The sequence below is a fragment of the Ochotona princeps genome, chromosome 1 (assembly GCF_030435755.1).
Source record: "Ochotona princeps isolate mOchPri1 chromosome 1, mOchPri1.hap1, whole genome shotgun sequence".
Lineage (NCBI taxonomy): Eukaryota > Metazoa > Chordata > Mammalia > Lagomorpha > Ochotonidae > Ochotona > Ochotona princeps.
The window spans coordinates 60,433,606-60,458,263 of record NC_080832.1 but is presented as its reverse complement, the minus strand read 5'-3'; the positions used below and the strand labels follow the sequence as shown (position 1 = coordinate 60,458,263).

The 24,658-nt window shown below is 48.6% G+C and overlaps 1 protein-coding gene across 1 annotated transcript in view; it reads right to left on the bottom strand.

The window, feature by feature from the left end:
• The window catches only part of SIM1 (SIM bHLH transcription factor 1), a 78,515-nt gene extending 62,569 nt beyond the window's left edge, over positions 1 to 15,946 (bottom strand). The window contains exons 1-7 of the mRNA XM_004580356.2: positions 15,456 to 15,946; positions 6,409 to 6,491; positions 2,955 to 3,044; positions 2,405 to 2,513; positions 2,180 to 2,265; positions 911 to 1,110; positions 562 to 668 (exon numbers count right to left, since the gene is read on the bottom strand). Coding sequence (XP_004580413.2) covers positions 562 to 668; positions 911 to 1,110; positions 2,180 to 2,265; positions 2,405 to 2,513; positions 2,955 to 3,044; positions 6,409 to 6,491; positions 15,456 to 15,630 — 850 coding nt within the window. The 5' untranslated portion in view covers positions 15,631 to 15,946. The remainder of the gene's footprint in view (positions 1 to 561; positions 669 to 910; positions 1,111 to 2,179; positions 2,266 to 2,404; positions 2,514 to 2,954; positions 3,045 to 6,408; positions 6,492 to 15,455) is intronic.
• Between the last annotated feature and the right edge of the window lie 8,712 nt (positions 15,947 to 24,658).

Here is a 24,658-nt window from a genome sequence, read left to right as displayed (position 1 = left end):
CAAAAGCAACCCCAGGCTGTGGGAGTGTGGGCCCCCTGTGGGCCTTCAATCACTGCGCCAGGCAGGAGGGAGAGATAGCAAGCAAATTCCCAATCGAATTGATTGGCCTGTTGAATTGCATTGAGCCTTCTGGTCTCCCTTATAAGGGAGGGCCACTATTAACAAAAGCGAGAGCTGTGTGCACTCAGGCTCGCAGTCCCCGGAGATCAAGCTCAAGGCTGAGGTCTGTCACTAGCTAAGGCAAAGTCTGGGCGCGAGGCTGCAGGTGCAGGAGCGCATCATTAGGAAAACCTGATCCATCCTCCGCCAAGAGGAATATTTCTCCCAGAAACAAAACCCTCCAGCTGTGTTAGTGGCCGGTGAGTGTCAGAGGAAAAGTAAAACACGTAGGGTCCAGTATCCAAACAGGTTGTGGCAGGGAGCGGCACCCACCACTACCGCCAGGCTCCCACCTGTCTGCTTGCGTGGACTTCAATCTCAACTCTCCCCTCGCCCGCCAGCCCCCCAAAAGGCGATGGACTTGGGGTTGTACAGGAGCGGGAAAAGGTGGTGGTCTCTTACGCAGGTGATGCGCACAGCGCAGGTGGAAGGTGTCACAGCCGTGTACGTGGTGGTATAGTGTTTTCTCGATCAGGTCCTGAGGTTCATACCCTGTCAGCTCTGCCACCCTGCGGAGAACAGAGCCAACAGGATGAGTAGGGGATGCGGGGTACACACACACACACACACACACACACACACGACAGCACTCTCAGATCTGGGTGGCCATTCTCTTCCTCTTTTCCCAGGGTCAGTGCTAGCTACTTCTACCAAGTGGGTTCACAGGATGGGCAGAAAGTTCAGCCGCGTTCTGGAGCAAGGTCGCCCTCCCTCATGCTTGGGCTGGAAGGTTTCGGCCCTGCCCACCCACCTGGAGTCCAGAAAAATGAGCTTCATGTCCAGGCTGGCGCGGAACATGAACATGTTGCTATGCAGCTTGATCTCAGTGACAGCGCTGGGAGGCAGCGAGTGGCCCACGGCCACGAGGCCTACGTTCTGGTAGCAGCCGTCAAAGGGAGACATATCCAGGCTGTATTGTCGGATCTTCAGGTAGCCGCTGCAGTGAATGACCTGCGGCACAGGGGGAGGGAGGACAGGCCGCTGCAGCAGGAAGAGCCTCCTAAAGGTGGGCAAGGGGTCAGGTACCCTGGAGGCTCTACTCGGAATGTGGTGTGGGCCACTTGCACTAAGGGGTCCAAATATATGGGTGCTCGAAGGAAGGTGTCTCAGAGAGTGGCCTGTGTTGGTTGGAGCTCCTGTCACTCCAGATGACACAAGGACACCTGTGGAGTCACCCACCGCTGCTCAGGAGCCAACTCCCTACTAATGGGTCTGGGAAAGCAGCAGAAGATGGCCAAAGTCCTTGGGCTCCTGCCCACACATGGAAGACCGGGATAAAGCGCCTGGCTCACTAATGGCCACTATGTCCATTTGGCGCGTAAAACAGTGCGTGGAAGATCTTTCTGTGTCTCTCCCTGTATGTGTAACTCTTCCAAATAAATCTATTGATCAGGAAGGAAGGGAGAGAGGAAGGAAGGAAGGAAGGAAGGAAGGAAGGAAGGAAGGAAGGAAGGAAGGAAGGAAGGAAGGAAGGAAGGGAGGGAGGGAGGGAGGGAGGGAGGGAGGAAGGGAGGGAGGGAGGAAGGAAAAGATTTCAGTGACACACTGAACTCACAAAGGAGCTCGTGAAAATTGTGCAACCCTGGGCCTCAATGGACCTAAGGCTTCCAAATCGCGAAGTGGGTCCCTGGAATCCACTTTGCCTGGACGTTCCGTTTGCTCAACCTGAGAATTACAACTTCGTAGCTAAAACCCTGGTTCTTAACATCTCCAGAAGTCATAACGTGATGCAATGGTTAAACTGTCGATGTGTCCCTACCAAAGCTTCCCGCCGCTTCAGAGGCCTTACGGACCCGTGGAGCGTTCTCTATAGAACACGGGTGAAAATACCCTCCGCTTCCAACCCATCGCGCAGCTTTGGGATCCGGTCAGACTCAGTCTTTAAGCTTAGTCCCGGAAATGCTCGGTGGAGCTGCCGCGCCACGCCGCGCGCTGCCGGCGCCAGCGCACGCCTGGGTCCTGCCTTGTCCGCCCACAGCCCACCACCAGGCGGAGTCTGTGCGCCAGTTCAGCCACGCACCTTGTAACCGCCGCAGGTGAGGCCGGCGTTCCGCTTGGCCAGGACGCACTTCATCCTCAGGAAGAAGGAGCGCTCGATCTCATACTCTGCGTGAGGAGCGAAGGAATGCTCAGTGCTTGAGGCGGGCAGCCCGGCGCCAGTCCCTGCCTTGACTAACGGGGGAAACACACACAAACACAAGCGGACGGCAAGAGGCCCCAGCGTGACACCAAGCACTCGCCCTACCCTGCACGAAATGGGAGTGGTAGGGCTGATGGGCTGTGAGCACCGCCGTCATCTCGTCGTGGTCGGCTGGATGGATGTACTCATAAATGCTGTTTCCGGTCAGCTCTACCTGCAAAGAAGAGAGAATCACTATCTTCATAGCGCTGAAGGATGGTGGGAGAGGCGCAAGCAGACCGAACCCAGAACTCTGGCCTGAGCTCTGAGTTCTGATGCCATCTCTGCCACTCACTGCTTACTGTAGCCTGCCTAGCCTGTTTCCTTCCCTTGAAATGTTAATGCTTGTAGAGATAATAGTAGTACAGCAGCTCTCTAGCAGTGTCCTAGAAAATACATCTTCAGGAAGTGTGTGACCTCTTCCCAGAATGTCTGGTGTATGTAAGAACTCAAAAAATATTACCATTGTTTGGGCCTGCGATAGAAAGGGAAGGATAACAAAAGAATAAGAATAATGATAGTCTTTTAGTCATCAAAGGTTTGGGGAATCCCTTCCCACCTGCTTCCAGCTCTGACTGTACACACTGCAGCCTGCAAGTGTGAACCACTCACCTACCTGGGAAAGACCCAAGTGGACTGAGGCTGTCTCTGAAATGTACATGATCTTCCCATCTGGGGCCACCACGAAGATGAAGCCATCCAGGGTCTGAGGAGAGAAAACAGAGTAAGTGAAGAGCCTTTTGACTGCCTAGAGAAATGCAAGAATCAGAAGGCAGACAGAGATTGGAGCCATTCGGCCAGAAGTGCAGGGAGATGGAGAGACATGGAACTAGCCATAGGAGTCTCCTCTTTTGTTCATTCCAAAGGTAGACATATTGGGGGCATGCAGCACACAAGCAGAGAAATCCCAGGAATGCGGTGAACAAGGCCAATGCCTCCACAGACTGAGAATCCATGAAAATGGACAGACACACCTCTGTAACCACACAGAAGTTCCACAGTGAGAGGGAAGCACAGCCTATGATAAAATGTAGGTTAGGTTCTTGGATGACTGTCACTGAAAGAACTGGAGGTTCCTGAACAGTTCTGAAGGGCTTTATAATGGCAGTGTTGTATAATGGAAAGAGTAACTGCAGGGTTTGGGAAGGATAGGCTGCATTAGACATGAGTTGACATGGAAGAGCTGGCAGACTGAAGTTTGTAGACAGAAGGAAGCAGGCCAGTAGCTCTGGAAGGAGTCCAGGAGAGGGGGGATTTAGAAGATGAGAGGCTTTACAAGCAGCAAGTCCATAGAGTAGTGCTATAGTGTGTATGTGTGTGTATGTTGACATTGAGGCATCAAACTGACAGGCTCTCAATGGGGGAACTCTTTGACTTTCACTGTTCCTTTATCTCTGAGAACGAAGCTTCTTTCCAGGCAGTATAGACAGGGAATGATGAGTCAGACGCTGCTCTCAAAATGTTGGAAGTCCAGCAGGGGTGAATTACCTAAAGGTGGACATAATGACAACACAATTCCATACACAGAGTCAAATAGGCAGAGGTCCACAGTCTCAGTGCCTTGGAAGCATGGGGAGAATCAAAAAGGAGGAAGAGGAGCCATTGCCCGAGCAAACCTTGACACGGGAGTTTGGACTACAGAAGAAAAGAGCATGTGAAGCAGAAGGAATGAGGCAGCAAGCACAGGGACAGGGCTTTGGCGGGGGGGGCAGGGGGGGGCGGGTACAGATCTTGTATATTCTGAGTTTTGTGTCCTGGAAATGATGCTGAGGAAGTACACCTGCAATGAATTGATTTTTAGAAGATTTTTAAAGTTTCAATGTCAATATGAAGCATCTAGAGTTGCTCTTACAGGTATCAGGGGCTCCAATAGAGGTTTCAAGGTCAAAAATATCAACCCTAGATATGCTTTTCAATTTTTTTTTTTCTGAAGGAGTATGGATAGTGACCTACAGGAGAATGAAGTGATGAGAATAGAAAGACAAGCTGTAGCAGAGATGGTCAATGTTGAAACTAAGTGATCACAGAGGAAAAGAAGGGAAAGCATTTAATTTATGATGGTCAGTAACACAGAGAAGTTGTCGTTGACTTCAAGGCTATCCTAATGGTATTGGGCAATGGTTTCACCATTAACCAAGACTGAAAACTGTATGGGAACATTATAAGCTCTTGTATGAACCATGTTCCCTCCTGGAACAGAGAAACAGCATTCTTGCCTTGGAGATGCTAAACCTGAAGGTGCACGAATATTTCCACTTGTAAATATGCAGTTGGTAATTTGACTTTCAGGATGCAGAGTCTGCACTGAAGTTACAGACAGGTGGAGAAAGGAGTCAAGATAGTAAGTTGAGGTAGTGGTGTTTGCTGATACTATTCAAATGTTCTTGAAGCCATGATGGGAGAAATGGGATAGGATCTTGAAGTAATTGCAGCATTTGCATAGCAGCCATTATTAGAAAAAAAATCAGAGGAGACAGAGAATGAGAATAAACTTTACAAATAGAAGGAGAGAAATGTCAAATTATCCATGTCTTCTCCTTTCAGTCTTTCCCCAGTTGTTGCCTTTTCAGTGGCATTTGGCACTCAGATCCTTTCTGACCATCCATGTTTTACATAACAAACATCTCAAACACAGCCCTCTTCCTTCTCCACATTTTTCCCCATACCACCTACACCACCTACACCCTATGTAGATGTATAAGGCTACTCTCCTTAGCATACAAACTCCACAAGAGCAGGGCACTCTTTCTAGCACACTATGGAGCCTACCATTTGTGGAAAGAGTACAGGTTTGGATAAGAGATGAACATATGATTCTCACTATCCACAAGTGGTGGAGTCGTGCACAACACAATGTTGGAATGGGTGAAAGTGTGTAGGAAGGAGGATGAGTCAATGAAATTGGATCAGTAGTCCCACCAGAAGTTTGGTTAAAGAAGATGGAAAAGATTGGACAAAGTTACATGGAGTAAAGGATCATATGAAGTTTTGGGTCTTGTTGCTGCTACTGCTGAGAGAAACTCATTGGGAATATGGACAGATGTGGTGTCCCTGGACTTCTAATGCATAGTGTCTCAGACAAGGGAGTTGCAATGCCTTATAGATAAACTTAGAGATGTGGAGGTCTGGATAGTGACTGAATGCTCATTCAAGCTTGCCTTTTCTTTGTTCTAGGAAGCTAACATTTCTTTGCTCTCTTGGAGGAAGAAAGGAACTAGCTAGCAATGGGACAGAAAAGACATGGCCTCCTGCCAAGAGATGCCACTCAAGCTGACCCAGGAGGTACAACTGGCTGGGATTTCCCCCTGTTCAAGGATGCTATGCAAGGTGTCTGGTGGTCTTTAATAATAAAAATGGTACAGGGTGGAGGACAAGTGTCAAACCTAAAGATGGCATGGTGATTTTTGCTATTTAAAATATTTGCTCTTCGAGTTAAGCAGCCAAAGGTCCATTTCAAACAGGGCACTCTGTAAACAAGGTAAGGGATGCCCCACATTAATGATACTCAGTACTGAGGTAGAGGGTGACCTGGAGGGTCTTTCTGTGGCCAGGATGTCCTGGATGAGAAGAGAGTGCCCAAAGGGGTGAAGAGAGATGACAGACACAGCTAGCTCCAGAACATGTGGGCTTAAAAGGTCAATGGACATTTCTACCAGGATTACAATTTCCTTCATAAACCCTTTGTTTCAAACAGTTGTAGGACACTGCGTTGGCTGTCTAGCCCAGGGCGCTTCAGTTCTTCAGCCAAATGATGACAAATGGTGTCCCCTCCCCTGATCTGGAAGCCCTGGAGGATCCTCCCAGGCTGCATAAATAGCACACAGTCTCTGGGAGTCACCTTGTGTCCCTCTCAGCCTCTGGAGACACAATCTGCACCCAATGCACTTAAGGCCTTGAATTCCAATCTGCAAGAAGCTGTGTGTGGCTGAGAGTGGACCACATCCAGGTTGGGCTCCTGGTTTTTTTGTTTGCTTACTTGCTTGCTTGCTAAGAAACTGGAAGCCCACCTCAGAGCCAGCCAGCCACCACCTCAAAGCAAATGCCCCCAGAGGACATTCCAGCACCTATACCTGGAGCAGATGGGAGCCCAGCTCACGGCCGACATTGTCCAGAGGGCTGGTCCTACTCGAGTGGCCCCAGGCCTCGCCGAGCCCTGCAGAAACACAGAAACATCCTTCAGCCATGGAAGGCGGGTATGTTGGGATAGTCCTGGGCTTCCCCACCCCAGATCTCAGCCGACCAACACTGCCTAAGAGGCCAGCTTGTAAATTCTGTCCCCACTCCCTGGGCCTCCAGGCTGCAATCGGACTCCGTTCCATGGACCAGGACCTCCAGAAGGGCAGTGTCCTCAAGGGGCACCCAGAAGGCAGAACCTCAAGGGACTTGAGGGTTTCCTAGAGGACGCCCCAACAAAGCACCCTAAGGTTCACTGGTGGAGGAGAGGAACACGTTTCTCTCCCAAAATTCTCATCAGCATCCTGGCCAATAGCTGGATGATGTCCCCACCCCCAACACAAGCCACTGTCCCGGAGAGCAACCCCAGAGTGACTGGCCTGGGCTACTGGTCCGGGGCAGGCTTTCTGATTGGCTGTGGGGTTTCTCCATTCTCCTCCCCTCCACTTTGGTCTTGAATTCCCCTTGGAAAAATTGGATTCTGTGCTGGTGACTTCCAGCTAGAAGCCCCCAGCTTCCTCACACAATCCTTTATCCTCTTCCCCCTTTTATCCTTCTCCTCTTGGCACCCCGGAAAACTAAAATTTAAAAATTTATAAAACACTCTTTTTCTCCCCAAAGGCAGTTACTTTGCTAACTTTCTTTCCTTAGCTATATTTTTTTCCATTTTTGGACATAAAAGAATGAATCAATAGTTCTACTTTCCAGGGACCATCTCCCATGAAGAAAGTCAGTTCCTTCCTTCCTTGGATGATACTATATCAAATCATTTTTTTTTTTTTGCCACGGAGTATTTTTCTGATAAAGTCCCCCAAACAAAAGGCTCTGGGCTCTCATGCTGATTTTTAAAAAATTAATATGGAGCCTGTTCTACTACTTGTCTGTATTTTTAAAAAGCAAGATGTGAGAAACTTGTGCAGAGCTATCTAAAAGTGCTTTGGGGCAATATTTTCTAACAGTGCTGCTGCCCAAATTATTTTAACTGGTTGGCTAAATCCATTAAATAATATTTAACACTTTTTAAAAGGTGGTTTATTATTAAGGAATAAGCACTACCAAATCTACAATGAAAAACATATGCTCCCTTTTTTTTTTTTTTTTTTTTTGAGGGGGGTTAGGAGGACGGATCTTGCAAAGTAAAAAACACGAATTGGATTTTGGAAGGTGTTAGCGAAGAGCTGCTTCCAGATCAAGCAACGAAACCCCGGCAACGACTAACTCGGAGCTCCCCATAAGCTCCAATCAGGTCTTTCTGGCTGTTTGCACTTCTAAATAAATCTTAACGATTTCCCTACCGCTCTGCAAACACTGATGCGCCCCGCCTGCGCCCGGATTCCTCTCCCTCCCTCGCGCCAGGTCAACTCCACCTGACTCTTTCCCCGCCCCAATTTCCCTCCCCTTAGTAAGTCTCCTCCCCAGGTCCCAGTTGTCTTCCTGGCCCCCGTCTCAGCCAATAGTGCACACTCCTCCCCCTGGTCACCTCTCCGTCGCTGCTCTAGTCTCAGCCAACTTCTCCTGCATAGTTTCTGACACTACAGGTTTTGTTTTAAAGCCTAGTTCAGACCTACCCCCCCAGAAAGAGTAGCAGGAGAGGTTGCATGCTACAAAGATTGCACTGGGAAAGGGAAAAGGATCCTGCAAGCAGTGCCAAGAATGCGGTGGCGCCGGCCACTGAAGCCCCAGGAGTTCCCTGGAGCGTAGGGCGTAGCGGGACTCGGCCGCGCTGCGTTCCGTCTGCAGACTCTGACGGTCGAAAGGATGCGAAGCCCCTGGCACGGGACCTGCAAACACGCGCCATCTAAAATTTTTAAGAACTCCTAGGCGGCTGGAAGACGCCAGACAGCCACCAACGCCAGGTCCGATAATCCCCGGGGCTGGACTCGAAGGTTAAACTGGTTCCAACGCCACCGTGCCGTCCTGCACCAGGAGTCTTTTGGTCTTCGGGTGTAGCGGCTCATTATATGGGCCTACGAGGGAAAATATGAGACTTCCCCACAGGTTAATCAACAGCCCGTTCCGACGCAGGTTAACAGGGGCCTCCTTCGCGCTCTTTTGCCCACCCCGCCTTTTGGGACCTTATCCTTTCACGGAGCGTTGCCTTCTCTTTATGTCCAGCCATCGAAATCTCCTTCACACGGCTATGCCTGGGTTAATATTTTACAAGGGGCTGGCTGCCTAGGCTACCTGTCGGGCTTTCCTGACTTAATTTCTGGGCTGAGCTTGCCCTTTAGGGGTGCTGAGGACTACTCCCCAAGACCCGGCCAGGGTTTTACCAGCCCCCTGAATGTCTTCAGGTGATCAGCCAGAGACCCTTGTGCTCTCGTCTTGCCCCAGCACCCCTTTGGTTCCTGCCCTTAGTGACCCAATTTCACTTAGGCACCCAATTTCAGTTGGCGAGGGGGTAAGCCGAGATTTCGTTTCTGCACTTGACCTACCGCAGAAAATTCACAAATCCTTTGATTGTCTGTTTAAAATGAGGAGGAAACCAGCTCCCTTTGCGGCAGGATTACAGTGGGAACAAGATCTAAAGATTTTCTTGTAATTCGGTGAGGCCAAGGGAATGGGGGGTTTTGCGAAGCAGAAAAGGAGCTCTGTGAGGGAGGCGATAACTAAATCGGGTTTTAGACAAAAGGATTTTCCCCCAGCTAAAGTGGTCGAAGACAAAGGAAAACATAATCTATTTTGGAAGATTTCCAAGATATGTCACGTTAACCTTAGCAGATAAATTTTTGGTTCTCCCAGAACCCCTCCCCTTCCCTTAAAGTCTGGTTTATCATATTTACATAAGTAGCATTAGAAGGGATGTATCTATTATGGATCTAAAGGGCTAGCTCACATTTCATGGGAAAGCCCCGCAAGTTTGACTGTTGCTTTACCCTGGGTGCTCGGTTGAGCCATTTCCATTTAAATACCCCCTGACCCAAGGATTACCTCAATGGACTGACTGCACGGGTTTTGTAATTTCCTGAAAATGAGATTTCGATTTATAAAACAAGAAACCAATTAGTAACCAAATGAGGCGAAGTAGATCCACTAAAATTGACCTAATCCCACAGGCACCATTTAGGCCTGTTCTTGGCGAATGAATGATGAGCCCCAGTCTAGCGTGAGCTCAAAGCATCATCCAGCTGTGTTATTGCAGGCAGCAAAAATAAATTGATCGAGCCGCTCCTTCGGAATGAATTTCATACCCTTGACAAAATATAGATTACAGACCCAGCAGCATCATCACCCTTCCACTCAGCCAGGAAGAGGAGCAAGACAAGAGCTTGTTCTACTGTTCTGTTTTTCTTTCTTTCTCTTAATAAATAAAACAAACTAAATCGCAACAGACCTGTGTCCTCCTTGTAGGCCTTCCCAGAAGCCTTCTCCCCCGCAAAGAGTCGCCTTATATTGCATTTTAGGGGTGATACCACATGACCTGAACACAACAGGGTAACCCGAGACAGTTTCACCTTCCTGAGGAGGAACTCCTGAACTCAGGTCCCAGAGCCGCTTGTTCTAAAACTGTCTAGGCTGGGAAGGTTGGGGAAGGAAGGCTAGTGTAGGGAAATAATCCTAAAACAGCCAAACCTCACCCCATACAATCCCGTACCTCCCAAAGAGCCGTAGTGGTGTTAGAGCTCCGAGAATTCCCAAGGCTGGGCTCTCTGGGGGAAGCCGGGACGCAGAATGCGCACTCCGTACAACTCCGGATCAGCAGCTGGACAAGAGGTCTCGTCCAGCCTGGGGCCCACAATCCCACACATCTAGCGCTGGGGCCAGCCCCGCCCGCGGCGTTCTCTTGCCCCCGGGCGGGTATGGCTGAGCTCGCCAATTGTCCGGGGCAAGCGCAAAGCCACGCAGCCCGGACCCCACAGCATGCGCCTGCCCGCCTGCCCTCTGCAGTATCCGTCCTGCTTTCCCAGCCTGGCCTGCAGCTCAAAAGCCAGGGACTGCAGCCACCAGCAAGGATTCCACCAATATGAATGTACATCTGGGGGACAGACTTGATGGTCACAGCGCTGACAGTTTCTCCCCCGCTAGCTCGCCACGCCAGGTCCGGGCGCCGAGTGTAGGCTTTCGGCGCGGAGCGCTCCTGCGGGCCAAAGTGGTGGTGAGCACCCAAGCCCACCGACGGTGAAATAGGACCTTCCGAAGCCAGGAAGCAGTAGGTACAGGCCCATAGCTGGCCCACCACTGGGAACGAAAACGCACTAGAGAGTGACCTATTGGGCGGCTGAAACCCGTCCAGCTATGTCTTCCCCAAGAGTTTAGGCCTTCAAGCGTGGCCAGCACTTAGCGAGGCCAACTCCCCAGAGGCCCTGCATTGGCGGCACTAAGCGCAGAGGAGCTGAGAATCCAGCATCAAGAGTCCTTGGCGCGGGGACTCCAACCGCTGCCCCGAGTCCGTACCGCCAGGGAAGTCCAAATCGACGTGAATCTCGGCATACGGTTTAGCGCACTGCCCGTCCTCGGAGTAGCACAAGCGGTGGCTGGCACCTTCGGCGTGGCCTCTGCTCATAGCGAGGGGGGGGGGGGGAGGGGGGTGATCAGCACTGGAAGACCTACTTTCCCGGGCTAGGGGAGTAGAGAGTTCCGTCACCGCAGAGAGAAAAAGGAACGCGGAGCCGACCTGGCCAGCAGCGCGCTTCTGGCAGTGCAGAGGGCCAGTGGTGGCCTAGAGTCTCGGGTCTCACCGGGATCGAGAGACGTTGGGTGGGAGCGGCCCAGTATGAGCTACTTGCAGAAGGAAGTGAGCTCCACTGCAGACCTCGCAGCTTTGGCCCTTTCAGATGGGCAGAGTCACCTGGGTTTCCCTTCCTCTATACATTTTTTTTTAAATTATGGATCAAAGACTAGCAATGAGTGGCTCACTAAAATCATTAGATGCAACCCATGTTCCGTTGAGAATTCCATTGGATCAGCTGAGAAAAGTCTTACAAGAATCCATGGGCTCATATTTTGTGTCCACATTCATGTGTATAAAAGACTGACTTAGATTTCCGGGAAATGAAAAGCCACTCCGCCAGAAAATAAGTTTGCCTTCCACAAATTTAGATCAGTTTTAACTTCAAGTGGGCGAACAGACCCTCCTTGAAATAATCCCATCATAGTTTATCAAGCCCTCTTGTTGTTGTTTGTGATCCCTCCCTGAAAGAAAACCATATTTGTTTTCATTGATCTGATCTACAATTTCTAGCACATAAATCTGCCTTGCAAATTCTCTGCAGGGAGCTTAGTTCTGCAATCCACATTCTAAGTCTACATCAAAACTACAATTAAACAGAGAAAACCAGCGTGGAGCATAAACCGTGCTAAAAGGCTTTTAAATGAGAAAAACTTCTGTAGGAAAATAAACATGGAAACCTAATGCTCAATCATTTCCCTGGGCAGCGAGGAAAACAGTCTTAAATCACCGATCCACGTGGGAAATGAGGCCTCTTGCTTTTTCAGTTCTCAGTCTCAAAAAAAAAAATCTTGACATGAATATTGTAGCCAGTATCTGAGTTGGAGGTTTGTTTAATCATTCTTGCCCTTTGCAGACTCTCTTTTCTGAGCAGTTGCTAATTTCAACTCTATGACTGTTTTTATTTTCAGAAGACATTCTGACAATGGGATGGTACAGAGTGGTGTCACTAAAATTTTGACTTGTACAGACTTAAAAAAAACATGTATTTTTAGTCGAATCTGTACTTTCTGTACACACAAACCATCATGCCACCTCTGTTTTTTACCCTGCCTTCTGACTTTGAAAGCATCACCATACTCTTCCTACATACTACAATTTTGCCCTCAAAAGGCTATTTTAGAATTGGATATGTTCTTAGTTGGGAGAGAATGCAGTTTTCATGAGTTTACAGTAGCCTTCCCTGATTTTCTTTCATTTTTTACTGTGAAATCTCTGATCGGATGCTTCAATTATTTCAGGTACCTACAGTGCATCTGTGTCTATTGGGGGCGGGAGGTTCTGTGGAACTTACCCCTCAACCATTCAGTGTTATGAATTTAGGCAAATAAAATTTGAAACTTGTCCACAAACAAAGGCTACTAACTCCTGAAGAAAAATCCATATGTAACAAACAAGGAGGTGGTACCTCTGTGTTTTTCCTTTCTGAAAATGTAAATGTGGAAATATGGTTGGTCATTTAACTTACAGCCTTTTGACATTAACAGGGTCTCACAAATGAAGCAAACAATAGCAGAGATCTCTGATAACATATAAACCATATGCCTCTTGCTATCTCAGCAGATATTTACATATCTTGCAAAATTCATTATGTTACATATATTAGGATGCTGAGCATAATGAAATAACTAACACCCCACTTTTTAATTTTTTGAGGACCTATTATGTGCTAGGATGCGTTACAGATAAAGTTGAATTTCATTTTGAAATTCCATTTGTCAATAATAAAAAAGATGACACCAAAATAAGGCATTCGCTTAGACCCACTGCCTAGGACCGCAGTCTGGTCCATTCTGTCTTGTCACCTCCGAACCCAAATTCGGCACCCCCTGCAGGTCGTACCTGGTCTTGCAGCACGCGACTAGGGCGCTCCTTTGAAAGCGGTTTTGTTTTGTTTTGTTTGTTTTGCTGTTGTTTGCTGTTCTTTAACATTCTGAAGGACTGTGTTTGGGTTTGGGGCCTTTGAAGCTCAAACAACCTCAAACTAGGAAGCAGCTGTGGGAGTGACCCTATTTAACTCATCAGTGGAGGCTACCCTTGAGTTATGAGCTCAACAGTAGCAGGAGAACTAAATGATGGGCCCAGAGTTCACACATCGCCCATCCCCACGTCCCCATAAACTCACACTCACCCACAGAAGAAGGGAGGTGAGGTAGAGGGTGGGGCTCCTGAAGTAGAGGGGCTTGAGGAAACATGGTCAGGTTGCCCTGTTAAGAGACTGACTGGCTCCCAAGGGGACTCCGGTGGGAGTCTTCAAAAATAACAGGTTGGGGGGAAAAATAGCAGGTTGGCCAGGCGAGTTTACTTTTTGTCCCTCCTATTTATCTATAATGCAATTTATAGTGTGTACAGCTAGTGTTTCTAAATCAGCAAGAACGCTTGCTCTCTTAAAAACAACAACTGGCCGGCCAAAAGCTCCTTCAATAAGCCTGCCCGGGGTTCTGCACCAAACGGACCAGCGTCCTTGGTCCTGCGGCTCCCCAGGCTCTGGTGTGGTGCTCGGCCGCCCGGAAACGCAGACCCGCGGTATTCTCTAGCCCCGATTACTCGTTGCCGCTGCAACAGCAGCACCATATGCTGCTTCTGATCAAACAGTGAGCTACATCGGCACCGATAATTGACGAGACCGGCTGGAAATCACGCAGAAAGGGAGCCCACTGCGACCGCAGGGGCTGACAAATCACTGCTAATAATCCTGTTTAGGAGCAGTGCAGCCAGCGGAGTTCGCAATAGCTTTATTTTTATAAAGTAGGCGCTGACAGTATAAAAGACAACGAGATCTTTTTTCTTTAAATAGAAGGCAGTATAGCATAATGGTAATTGTCCCTCCAGCAGCTCTAGGCACAATTTGAGTGGGAAATATGTTTGGTGTATAGGTCTGCGCTTCAAAGGGTTTTTTTTTTTTTTCTTTTAAAAAATTCTACAGATACTTTCAGGTTTCTACTGGTTTCCAGGGTCAGAGCAGAACTGTTTGAGGAACCACTTCAACAGGAAACGACTTTCACCCCACTTTTTGAGATAGAATGGAATGACACTTTGGAAGTTTTCCTTTTCCTGTGCCTGACTAATTTGAAGCTGTTTTGCAAGGTTTTGCATTAAAATTGAACAAAGTGAAACCCCAAGCCCAATTAATGACAATTTCTTCCAACCTCACTCATTTGCTTTACAGAAAACAGCAAACTCCAAACAACGAAAATCAACAACACAGACCTGTGTGTCAGTCAAATAAGAAGTTTTTGTTTGTGAAGAAATAAGCCTCTTCCTCTTGAATGTTTCCTTGCCTGTATAGCAATCCCTCCCTTTCCATTTCCAAACCCTCTCCCCCTGCTACAGTGGAGACAAGTCTAAAATATTTTTTTAAAGTCTGTGTATGCTATTTGAATGCAAGCGTAGCAGAAGAATGAAGAAATAGAAGCAAAAAGTGTCCCTTTTCTAGTAAGTAGAAAGGGTTTCAAACAGGACAGCGTCCTAAGAAGTCTGTTCTGCTCTCACACCGTGAATCTTAGTCAGCTCGATGCAAGTTTTAAACCATGCCAACAACTCCACCATTCTCATTTCTAAACCTTGTAAGACAATTTGCCTCAGGAACAACTTGCCAACCTGCTACCCGGAAGATACTCTCTGATCAGGCTAGCTATGTTAATTCAATCTTATTTAAATTTTGGGACTAGTCTATTGTCTTGCAGATAATATCAAAGTCAGAGTTGCAAATCAATGGGCCCAGAACTCCTTTCGGAATCTGTAAATAGTTCAAAAACTCAGAATAAATGTGCTATGAACAAGAGACTGGGTAAATTCAGGGTGCCTTTGCTTACAACTATGTCTGTTCCTCATTTGCAGACCCAGGGACATACAAATATCCTCTGACTCCGTGCATATGTAGGTCTAACCCCTACCCAAACTACAGAATTTGGCAGTGTCACTGCTTTCTGGTGGATACAAATTCTAACAAAAGAAGTAAGAAAGAAAATCATGTTTGGATTAGTAGTACTTTCAACTGAGCCCAGTATCTGATCTGTTGACAAAAGCACTCTTTGGCTGCTTCCCAACCACACATATCCAATGGACTGGGGAGACAGTGGGAGTCTGGAAAAGGAAACAGGAATTACGAGTTCACAGAGGACCTTAGTCTAGCCACTGGGCAGGCGAAACTTCCCTGTGAGTGTATGGACATAGAGGTATGTACTTTCCTGCTCACTGGTATGGGCTCCTCACTTGGCAAACCCCCTGCCTGCCCCGTTGCCTTTGAAATTCCATCTGGGCAGAGTCACTTACCTTCTGGGAACACCACTCTCATTTTGAGATAGCTGGTGGTGAGCCTGATTATGGATGCTTTGTCCAGCTGTGAGGTGATTGCCGAGGGCAAAGGCAGTAATTTAGCCAGTTCATAAAATTCACTGTTTTCCTTCTCTCTCCTAGTCCGGGCAGCATTTTTGGACTTTTCTTTCATGGTGTCTCGTTTCCCCTTTCTTTTTAGAACGTAAGCTCCACAGATTCATCCAAAACCAAAATAAAATAAAATAAAACTTTCAACTGGAGATCATATTTGGTAAACACCTAAAGCATACGTTGAACGAGGAGGCTGCAGGCTCTCTGACCCGGGGAGAGTGTGTGGAGGGTACTGAAAGGCCAGTGCGGCCAGCAGAAACTATTTTCTTTGCAAATGCGGAAGCGAGTCTGGGGAAGTTGGAGTTTCGACTCCAGGACGACTTGGGCAGTCCTGCTTGTCTCCCGGAGATCAGAAGCCGGCGGGGCCCTTCAGGAGCCAGCCTCTGCTTCCATGCCAAGCCGCGAACCCCGCTCCTCGGAAGATCCACATAATAAGTCCAGCCGACAAGCGCTCTTCAGTCTCACGGCATTCCAGGCGGCTCCGAGTTCCTTTGGGAGGGACCGGAATCCCGACGACTGTTCTCTGGGGGGCCACTACGAAGACAAGAGCATCGGAGCGTAAGACATCAGCGGCCCCACACTCGTTCACTCAACCCGCCCCAAATCCAAAAAAGTGACTGCCGAGGGCCTCCCTGCGCCCCAGCTTCCTCACCAGGCTCCGTGGTCTGTTGTTGTTGCTGTCGTCGTTGTTGTTGTTTTAAGAAACCAGCAGTAAGTCTAAGCCCCGCGCAAATTATGCTCTCAAGCCTTTACCCCTGTCAGTCACTCAGTCCGTATAGCAACATCCCCCTCCCAACACACACAGGTGAAACTGTCTCAATAACAAAACGCAAGCTGAGGAGACCCTGGGGGAGACCCAGGCCCTGGGAAGCGGGCTTCCTCCTCCACGCCACCGCGCAACCCCGGACCTGGACAGACCTGGGCAGCCCCGGAGCCGGCTGCCTCTCGCCTCTCACTTGGATCTCAAGTCTGAGGAGATGCCTGCAAAAGTGGCCCTTACACATCAAGTCCCCGGGGACTCCCTGGGCGACCCCGCGCTCTCCCTGCCCAGCAGGGGCAGCGACGCGCACTGGGCTCGGCAGCGCCGGGTTAACAGGTGGCCACCGTCGCCACGGTCCCCGGCGGGCGCGAGGAGGCTGCAGGGGACGTGTCCAGCCTCGCCGCTCCGCCGCAGCCCTCCGGCTTCACCTACCTTCAGTTCCCGCGGGCGGCAAACGGTGCAAGACGCCCACCTCTTAATTGCACTCAGGCCTAGGGTCCAACTAAGCAACTCGGCTTCCCACCAAGTAGAGAACAGCGGACCACCCCCCGACTCCTTTTTCTTGGTCAAAAATCGGGGGCGGGGAGGGAGGGGTGTGTGACAGGAGGAGGAAAGATGCGGGTTTAGGGACGGGTGAGGAGGTTTTAGAATCGTCCTCCTCAGTAGTTGCTACGAAGCCAGTATTATTCCTAATTGGAAGCCGAAAGCGCCCCCCCCCCCCCCCCGTAACTTCTTTATGGCTTACGGGATTTAGCTTCAACTTCACTCCAGGGCTCCCTCTCTCCCGCCCTCCTTCCGTGCCACTCACAAGACTCTCTCGCCTCCTATTGGTCCGGCGCGCGGCGGGGCGAGGCGCTCATTGGCCCCTAGGGCTGAGTGACGCGAGCCCGCCCCCGGCGCCCTCGCCGCCCCCGGCGCCCCCGGCTTGCGCCCGGCAGTCCTGCGCTGACGAGGCCGCCGCGCTCCTAACGAGCCCGGGGCGCGGGGGTCGGCGCTGCCCCGCCGCCGCCGCCGCGGCTCCCGGCCCCTGGGGCCCTCCCGGCGTCGGGCGCGACCCGCGCTCCCCTCGGGCTGTGGGGCCAGGGGCCGACGGCTCCCTCAGCGCAGGCGGCCCCGCGGTGCCTGAGGCGTCGGGCGGCCGAGGCGGGAGTGGCCCCGCGCACCCAGCGTGCAGCCGCGCCCCTGTCCCCCGGTCCCGAGCGCAGCCCAGAGCTCGTCTAGGGCCGGGTTGGGTTTTATTCTCCCTTTCATATATCTTTTTGGAAACCAGAATGACACCGGACTCATCGCCGGAAGACATCACCACAACACCTTTCGGTGCATCTTTTTCCGTAACGGGTCCTCCGTGAGGCTGTAGAGAGCTTTGCAGGGCTGGGAAGGGGACACAGCAAAGGGACAGCAGGAGGAAAAAGGTGGCACTGCAGGTCCCCGTGGAGTGAAAATGGTTGAGGTATCACAGGAGCTGCGGTTAACTTAGACCGCAACCGCTCTTTGGTCCGGTTTGAGGTTCCTTGTTGAAAGCATAGATGTGCAAGGCGGGAACTTAGGACGTTCACAGTTCCTCCGTGGGGACTGTCACCACAAACTCCCGCGAGTTTCTGACGTGAATCGCCTTCTCTTCCAGTCTTTTCAAGAAAAGGCGAGTTGCCCCTGCTAGTTGTTGCCCACCACTCTGCCTGAGTAAGTGTACCCTGGGCTTGGCTCCTTTGTGGCGCTCATTGCCTGCGAGAAAATAACTGTTTTTGAAAAGGGGTCTGTGCTGTCCTGCTGTATTCAGAACAATTTGAAGAGTTTGATTTTTCTTCTTCCCAAAACAGACATTTGCCACCCCTTTGCCGTCCTGTGTAGCAAGCATGTAGAAGGACAGAAGGAGCTTTCTAGGGGAAAGAGGTGGGTATTTACACATCTGGGCAACACCTGTCGAAAGGGACGAACGGTCTGGATAAGAGCAAAGGAGAAGAGAGCTACAGTTAACAGATTTCCTGGATGTTTCAAAACCGGCATCTGGCGACTGGGATCTAATCTAGAAGCCATTTCTCCCGCGGGCTCTGGCCACTTAGAGAATCCCCGCTCTAGGAGTCCTGGCCACTAAAGGTGCACTTTTAACAAGAGGGGTGGAGAGACTGTACCTACAAGGTAGAGAGATCACATAAAATCAAATCAACTGTTGCACAGAGAGGGGACAGGTCTGTGTGGGGACTAGGAGAGAACTTCCCTAAGCTTCTCTGAGGGGACCTGGCCAGATCTGAGGGGCAAGATGGAGCTTCCAGGCAAAGAAAGGACACTTGGGTTAAGAAACGGTTTTCTCTTCCGAGTGAGAGGAACAGCAGATCCTAGCCCAGGGTGCCCCTCGCACTAAATCCTTTCTCTACGTGGAGCATCACACGGGTGTGAAAGTGCCTTTGGGGAGGTAGGTGGTGGTGTGTTTAATTTCTGCAGAGACCCTGGCGTGAGGGTGTCAAACGCTGCCAAGCTTCCCTCTTCACGTTGAGGGAGGGGGGGGAGTTTGGGAAAACGTGGTATGCTGTTGTCAGAAGCAGATGGACTAGGGGTATATGGGAGTCTTCACAGCACAGGCGACATCCAGGTTCTACCCCCAGCCGCAACTGTACTACTAATGAACCCAGGAGAGGGTATTTAACAAACAAAAGTGAATGCCCGGCCATGAGGTGAGCGCCCAGCGCTAAGTCCTGGGCACACAACTGTCTGAGCAGTGCTCACCGAGGGAGTGAATTAGTATGGTGAAAAACACCGGGTTTTCTAATCTTTTAACCTAGGCTGCAGCCCGAACGCGCTCCTTCACTCCCCCGCCCGGGCGCAGGGACCAGGTCCCGCCCCTGCCATCCAGGGACCTGAACCCTGAACTGGAAACTCAGGTACCTCCCACGTTTTCTGGGAATCTGAGGTTGTCTCACGTCCGAGAATTTCCTGGAAGCTTTCGGGGGACCTGTGCTTAATTCTACCTACCTCTTTGCCAGCACAGGAAGAAAAGCCCAGAGAGGAGGGGCACAGGCACCTGCACGCATGACCCACTGAACACGACCCTGGGGTGCCTCTTGCATCCAGGCCGCCACCTACCGTCGTCGTGAATGCTTTTTAAAGGTAGCCCACTGGCCCTCAGCCACTGTCTCTACAGTCCTGGAATGCGATCCTATCACCGGGAAGAAACCGATGCAGATCTATACGCATCTGCCTCCTTCCCAAAACGAGGATAGCCAACAGCCTAGAGTGACTGAGATAGGGTTCCACCCGAGAGAGCCTTCCACCTCCGGGCGACCTGTGATGCTGCCGTAGCCCGGACACTGGGAATTGCCGGAGTGAACGACTCCACCCCGGTGGGTGCGGCGAGCGGGAACCACGCTCCTGAGCGTCTGGAAAGCAGGGGCGAGGGCCTCCCAAGGCCATCTCACCCCACCAGGCAATAAACAAAGTCCCGGCTAGGAGCGTTCGCTACGTAAAGCTCAGGTGGAATCCTAGTGCCAATCACTGAGCCGGATTCCGTGGCGGCGGGAATCCTGGTCCCCAGAAGCGCCACCCCTGTTTCAGTGGAGACGTCCAATCTGCCAAATTGACCCTGGATATTTGAGCATCTTATTAAAACTAGAGTGCTTCTGTCCCTCCCTCCTCTGTCACAGTCTACTTAAGATGCATACTTCTACTCTGGCACATCACCAAGCACAGTTGTGAAAAGCGCACAGACTCGGATTTTACTCCGTGGCCAAGGTCAGGATGAAGGACAAATTTATTATCAAGAAACGAAAATCTTGAAGATGGCCCCAGATTTAGCACGTTATGACCAGACGTTCATTTTCTTACCGCTGAAAAGGACAATTTATCTTAGGAAATACTAATATTTTTTCTTTCGTGTGTAAAATCAATGTTAATTCTTTTCTAGTTTCATTTTATCACATAGTGACATTGACATCTCTCTGAAGCGCTTGGATGTGAGACTACCTTACAACTTTGATTTGGTGGGGTGAACCTACAAGAAAACAATGAACAGAAGGAATTTAAAAAAAAACAGGGTTTCTGCTCGATATTTTTAAAGTTACTGTAAATATTGTTTCTCTGATCATGACCTTTTGGTAAATATGAGTTATTTTATTAAAAAAAAAAAAAGAATGCTTCTGAGATGCTGTTTGTCAGCCAGCTGTCTGAATTGACCCTTAAATACCCCCAAACAATTCATTTCTGTGGTATTACACTGACACACACATGCAGTGGAAATGCACCAAGTGGAAAAATCAAAGTGGAGAATACAAATAAGGATTTAAGGAATAGCTTCCCTAACTGTGCTCTTTACTCGGATTTTGAAACTATAGTCTGAAACATAACCTTGAGCTGGTCACTGAGATGATGCTTCTGAGGCACTCATCCCCGTAATTGTGGAAACAGCTGTTACACTTTAAAATAACAAATTTATTTAAAAAAAAATAATGGTAGCTGCACAAAGCACTTTATTCTGTGCCTCTCTGGTGATGAGAGTGGCTGGAGTGAGCCTGGGAACTTTGAGTACTTTTTACAAGTGGAGCTCAGGACCAGGCGCCCACGAGATGCCTCAAAGCTGGGCTCAAGAACACAGCCCAGGTTTTCAAAACCAGAGACGAACACGAACTTGCAACTTTGGATTGAAAGACAATGCTTCCTAGATGGGTTCCCCAATTTTGAGCCACACCAGACTCTTGGTAAAACTGGCCCTGCAAAGCTAGCGCTCTGAGGCTGAGGCAGGTGTCATCAGGGAAGATGCTGAAGGCACAAGAGGTGGTCTGCAGACTAGAACAGGATGAAAGGCATCTCGGTGGGCTGGTCCTGGAGGGGTGCATATTTGTGTCCCTTTAATGAGCTCACCCCATCTCGGGACTTTGAAATAGGATTCTAGCTAGCAATTCCTCCTCTTTTCTGAGCCCCAGCTATTCTTTCAGCCTCTGTGTACCCAAAATAAGACAGGTCTGCACTCTGGTGAGGCAGGTTATTCTAACAGGTAAACCTGCTGGCATCCAGACTCAGCAGCTCCAGGGTCATCTGGTGGTGGTTGGTGGTGTGTGTGTGTGTGTGTGAGGGGGGTGGGTATAGTGAGATGGAAGGTAGATTTAAATATGGGCACTGATTCAGAAATATGAAATTCCTGTGGCACTGAAGACTAGAAGTTCCACACGAAATGGGGAGGAGGTGAGGCTGAACCTGAGCCCTGGGCAACTCCCTGGGGGAGGGAGGAAGAGATCAGAGTTAGAGAGGTAACAGCACACCCTGGGCTGTGCTGGGAGCAGCTGGGATCTGCCTGGCTAGGGGCAGCTTAATCCCTGGCAGGAGAGGAGGCAATGCTGCCTAATCAGTGTTGCTGGGTCTCTTAGGCCCAGAGTCTTAAATAAGCTGGTCTCCGAGGAAACACAGCAGGGCACGGACAAGGTCCTCACGGCTCTCCTGGGCAAGAAGCTAAAGTGCTTGGCTGCTCAGCTTCTGGAGAACATTCCTAGAACCCAGACTTTACCATCTCTGGGCCCTGGACATGGTTATCTGTTGTTGAACATCTGGGCACAGTAGTTTAGAACTTGAGTTTGCATGGGTATTGCCTGGAGGACAGATGTCTGAGCGCCTTGCCCAGAGTTTCTGATTTAGTAGAGCTGGTGAAAAACCCAATAGTTTGAATTTCCAGCAAGTTTCCAGGTGATGCCACTGTTGCTGCTCTCAGCTACAGTGACAAGGGAATCACACTTCGACAATCATCACCCTTGTTGGCTTTTTTTCTGCCCATCAGTGTGTGGAGGAAATGACCATGATGGGAGAGAGGAGGAATAATTGGACATAATGGTCCTGAAACTGTAGGAGGATGTACAATTATCTATGTGTACAATGATCTGTGATGATATGGTTGTCCAGCTGTGGCCAGAAATTAGTATCCCTTCAAGATGGTTCATTCCTACCTCCTGAGAGAAAAGGATGGCTTCCAAAAAAGGAAGAAGCTGGGACCCCACTTGGACCACTTTCTGAGGAAGATTTAACTTCTTCCAGAACAGGAGAGAAGGGCCCTCTGAAAACTTCAGGGTTCCAGAGTTCTCAACCATGCTGCAGAAAGGAAACCCAGAGAGAGGCACTGGGTCTCCCATGGCCTCTTATCTATACCGCAAGGATATTTCAGCATGAAAGACACAAGGTGTATGTTGGTACGGGGGAGAGGTCAGTAGCGGAAGAAATCCTTCTTGGGTGTCTAAGACTCTCATTTGTGGTGAGTGGTCATTCCCTGCCTTGTAGAACCAAATGATGACATAATTTGTGGCCCACAGGTACTTGTGTCATAATTTTGTAAGCCTTTTCCTCCTCCTGAAGAAAATATTTCTAAAACTATGGCTTGCAACTGAACTGGTATAAGGAAGAGTGTAATTCAGGCTAGAATTATTGTTGTGTATTCACTACCCATATTTCTTTTCTTCATGACCATAAAATAAGTCAGAATTAAAGCATCTTGTATGGGTTCCAGACACTGTGCCAATTGCGACAAATACATAAGTTGATGCCACCTTTGTGAAGCATGAGTTTCCTAGGCAGACCTTTTCCCAGCAATAGCTCCCAATGTCTCTTTTGGAAATTTGTAGAAAGGTTTGGAATGGAGCTATTTATGGATCACATCTTCACTTCTAGCATAAAACCAGACAGATCCTCATGTTCTCACTGCAGAGCCCTTTCAACAAAACTGGGTTGAAAATCCACACAGCTTAGGTTACCAGCACCGTTTTGTTTTCAATACCTGGCCCATTTCACTTACTTTTCCTACATGGAAATCCAATTAATTAAGTGAAATACAATTTTAAAACACTGAGAAATCCAATGAAATGCAGCTTTGGGCTGCCAGCTTGTGCCTGTTGCTGTATAACTATCTGATTTTTAGTTGTCTTTCTGGAATTTCTCTATGTAAATACAAGCAAGCATCAGGATTAATATTTTACACATTTTTCTGCAGCTTGACTTTTTTCACTTTCCATGCAGAGCTTCTTCATCCTTTCTTTCCTATGCATCTGCATAGAGCATTATCTTATGAACATAGCAGTACAATTTATCTAACCTGTCATTTTCTGAGGGTATCTAGATTTGCTTCCCACTATTGCTATCACAAATAGTGCTACAATGAATAACACTTAAAGCCTGGGCTTTGCTTGTATTCAAGGTATCTGCATAACAAATTCTCAGAAGTGAAGTTGGTAAGTCAAAGGAAGGAGTCTGCAGATTTACATTCTTGATAGAAAGGTAAAATTGTCTTCCAGGAAAGCTGTGCCAATTGTTGCTACCACCAACAATGTGTGAGGGTGACATTTACTCACAACCTTAACGTGAAGCACATGACATCTTTTTTTTGCTCCAGTCTGAGAGGTGAAAATACCAGCTAACTTTTGTCTTGTTTTTCTTTTATTACGAAGATGTAGACTACAGATCATTTTAATTTATCTTCTGTGAACTATGAACCCTAGAAGTATTTAGGAGTGGGACTGACTTAATCCTCAGGTGGGTTATTGTCCTCTTGACAGGATGAGGGGATGGGACCTGATTTTAAATAGGGAAAGGTTTCTGGAACCCCTGAGCCAAAGGTAACAGATGTTACAACAGAAGCAGAGAATCAAGGTTCAGAAGTCAACACTTTTTCATCTCATATGAAACATCTGATACTCTTTGAATGTATTTTATTTTACTAATTTTTTACTCTTGAATGTAAAACACAAAGTTAAATATTCAAATATATTTCTAATGTGTATGCATCCAACAGACCTCCTAATTAAAATCAATTACACCATACCGTTTGCTAAATAGTGTCTAATTTATGGATTCTGTATGTTTTGAAATTCAGTTGTCCCAGGTTGCTATTTGATGAACCTGTTTCTTTATTTTACCTATAAACACACAGGGACTTCATGGTGAAAACAAGTCAAGCATTAACATATGCTAGCCAATCACTTCTCATGATTTGAACAAATAACTTGGAGAAAACAAGGGGATAGCTTGATCCTAGCAGCAGTTGCACAAGAGAAAAAGCAGTAACAGCCTGGTTAAAAATCTAAATAAAAATGAAATGAGGAAAACAAGCACTTTGCAAATGTGCAACCTATCGTGGCTTATATGTAATTTGATATTATTTTCATTCCTGAATCCCAGTAACTTGTTTGTGAAGATAAATGTTGTACTATAAGCCATTGTTCAGTGTCCCTAAATAATCTTGGTGGGAATATGATTGTTTCATTCCAAGCCAGATAGCAATATAATTGAGTATTAAATTTTTATATTAACTTTCCTTGAAAATTTTAATTTGTTGTTCATTGTAGGGCCTAAGTGCACTGGAATTATA